This window comes from Physella acuta, unplaced genomic scaffold, assembly GCF_028476545.2.
Source record: "Physella acuta isolate Inbredline_101_S28 unplaced genomic scaffold, ASM2847654v3 ptg002803l, whole genome shotgun sequence".
NCBI lineage: Eukaryota > Metazoa > Mollusca > Gastropoda > Physidae > Physella > Physella acuta.
The window spans coordinates 15333-16673 of NW_026734211.1; the positions used below are offsets into that span (position 1 = coordinate 15333).

The following is a 1341-nucleotide window of genomic DNA, read 5'->3' on the forward strand; positions in this document are numbered from 1 at the left end:
CCGTTAAGATGCCCAATGGGCCGGCAGTCTGGATGATCCGTGAAGCGAATCGAAATCACCATGTTGAAGCCGCCGTACGAAGACGTGCAAGCCCACTACGATCTGAGCAACGACTTCTTTGCTCTGTTTCTTGGCCCAACCATGATGTACACCTGCGCTTACTTCGAGCGCGAGGACATGACGTTGGAAACAGGCCCAGGATGCCAAAATAGATTTGGCATTAAGTAAAATCAGCACCCGGCCCGGACAACGCCTGCTCGATATCGGCTGTGGCTGGGGCTCGTTTGTGCTGCGCGCCGTTGAACGATACTCGATGACCGGGATCGGCATCACTCTCAGTCGAGAGCAGTTTGAATATGCCACGCACCAAGCTGCTGCTCGCGGGTTGGCGGACAAGGCAGAGTTTCGTCTGCAGGGATGGGAAGAGTTTGATGAACCGGTCGATCGCATCTCCGTCATTTGCGCGATGGAACACTTTAAAGAAGAGCGCTACGCCGCTTTTTTCGAAAAGTGTTTTCGGCTCCTGCCAGCCCGCGCCCCGATGATCATCCAAGCCATTGTGTTTCCGAATGGGAAGTCATTCGTGATAAGGGCCTGGCCAGTACGCACGAAGGAGTGCTGTTTCGCGAAATTCATCGCCAAGAAAATATTCCCTGGCGGGCAATTGAGAATGCCTTCAGTCATCTGTCGCTACGCAAAAGAAGCCGGCTTCGATGTAACGCGAATTCACTCTTTGCAGCCGCACTATGCCCGGACACTGACGTGCTGGGCGGATCGGTTAGAGGCCGCTCGCGATCGAGCAATCGAGCTGACATCGAAAGATACCTACGACATGTACATGCACTACTTGCGCGGCTGTGCCGCGTACTACCAGAGTGGCCACATGGAATTGGTTCAAATATCCTTGACCAAGGGTGCTTGATAATCCCCCGGTTCTCGAAACGCATGATCAACCAGACGAAAAATTAGTATCTTCTCACTGCCAGCAGCGTGGAACGCTCACCGTCGGCCTTGTGCCGGCGGAAGCATGACTGGCAGCTACCAATCGCTGGCCATCGCGACGGCCCTCTTCGGCTTTTGGCGGCGAACGATAAACTCTCCAACGGCCTGTGGCTTTGATCGAGCCGCCGACGGTTCTCATCTGGTCGGAGGCCTTCGATCCTATGAATATCGAAAACGGCTCGGTTGCGAGGTGCGCTTTTGAGAAACGTCAACCTCGCCGTAACGTCAAAAGTTGCGGAGCGTTGATCGGTCGGTAGCTGCCAGTCATGCTCGCGCCGGCACAAGGACGACTTTGAGCCTTCCACGCCCGTTGCGGTGAGAAGATACCAAAACTATGTG

At 54.8% G+C, this 1341-nt stretch overlaps 1 protein-coding gene across 1 annotated transcript; it reads left to right on the forward strand.

Moving 5' to 3' along the window:
• Window positions 1–313: 313 nt before the first annotated feature.
• On the forward strand, window positions 314–922 carry LOC131934324 (S-adenosylmethionine-dependent methyltransferase UmaA-like). Its single transcript, XM_059290506.1, has one exon. It carries the CDS (start codon window positions 314–316, stop codon window positions 920–922), a length of 609 nt encoding a protein of 202 aa, XP_059146489.1.
• The last annotated feature ends 419 nt before the right edge of the window (window positions 923–1341 follow it).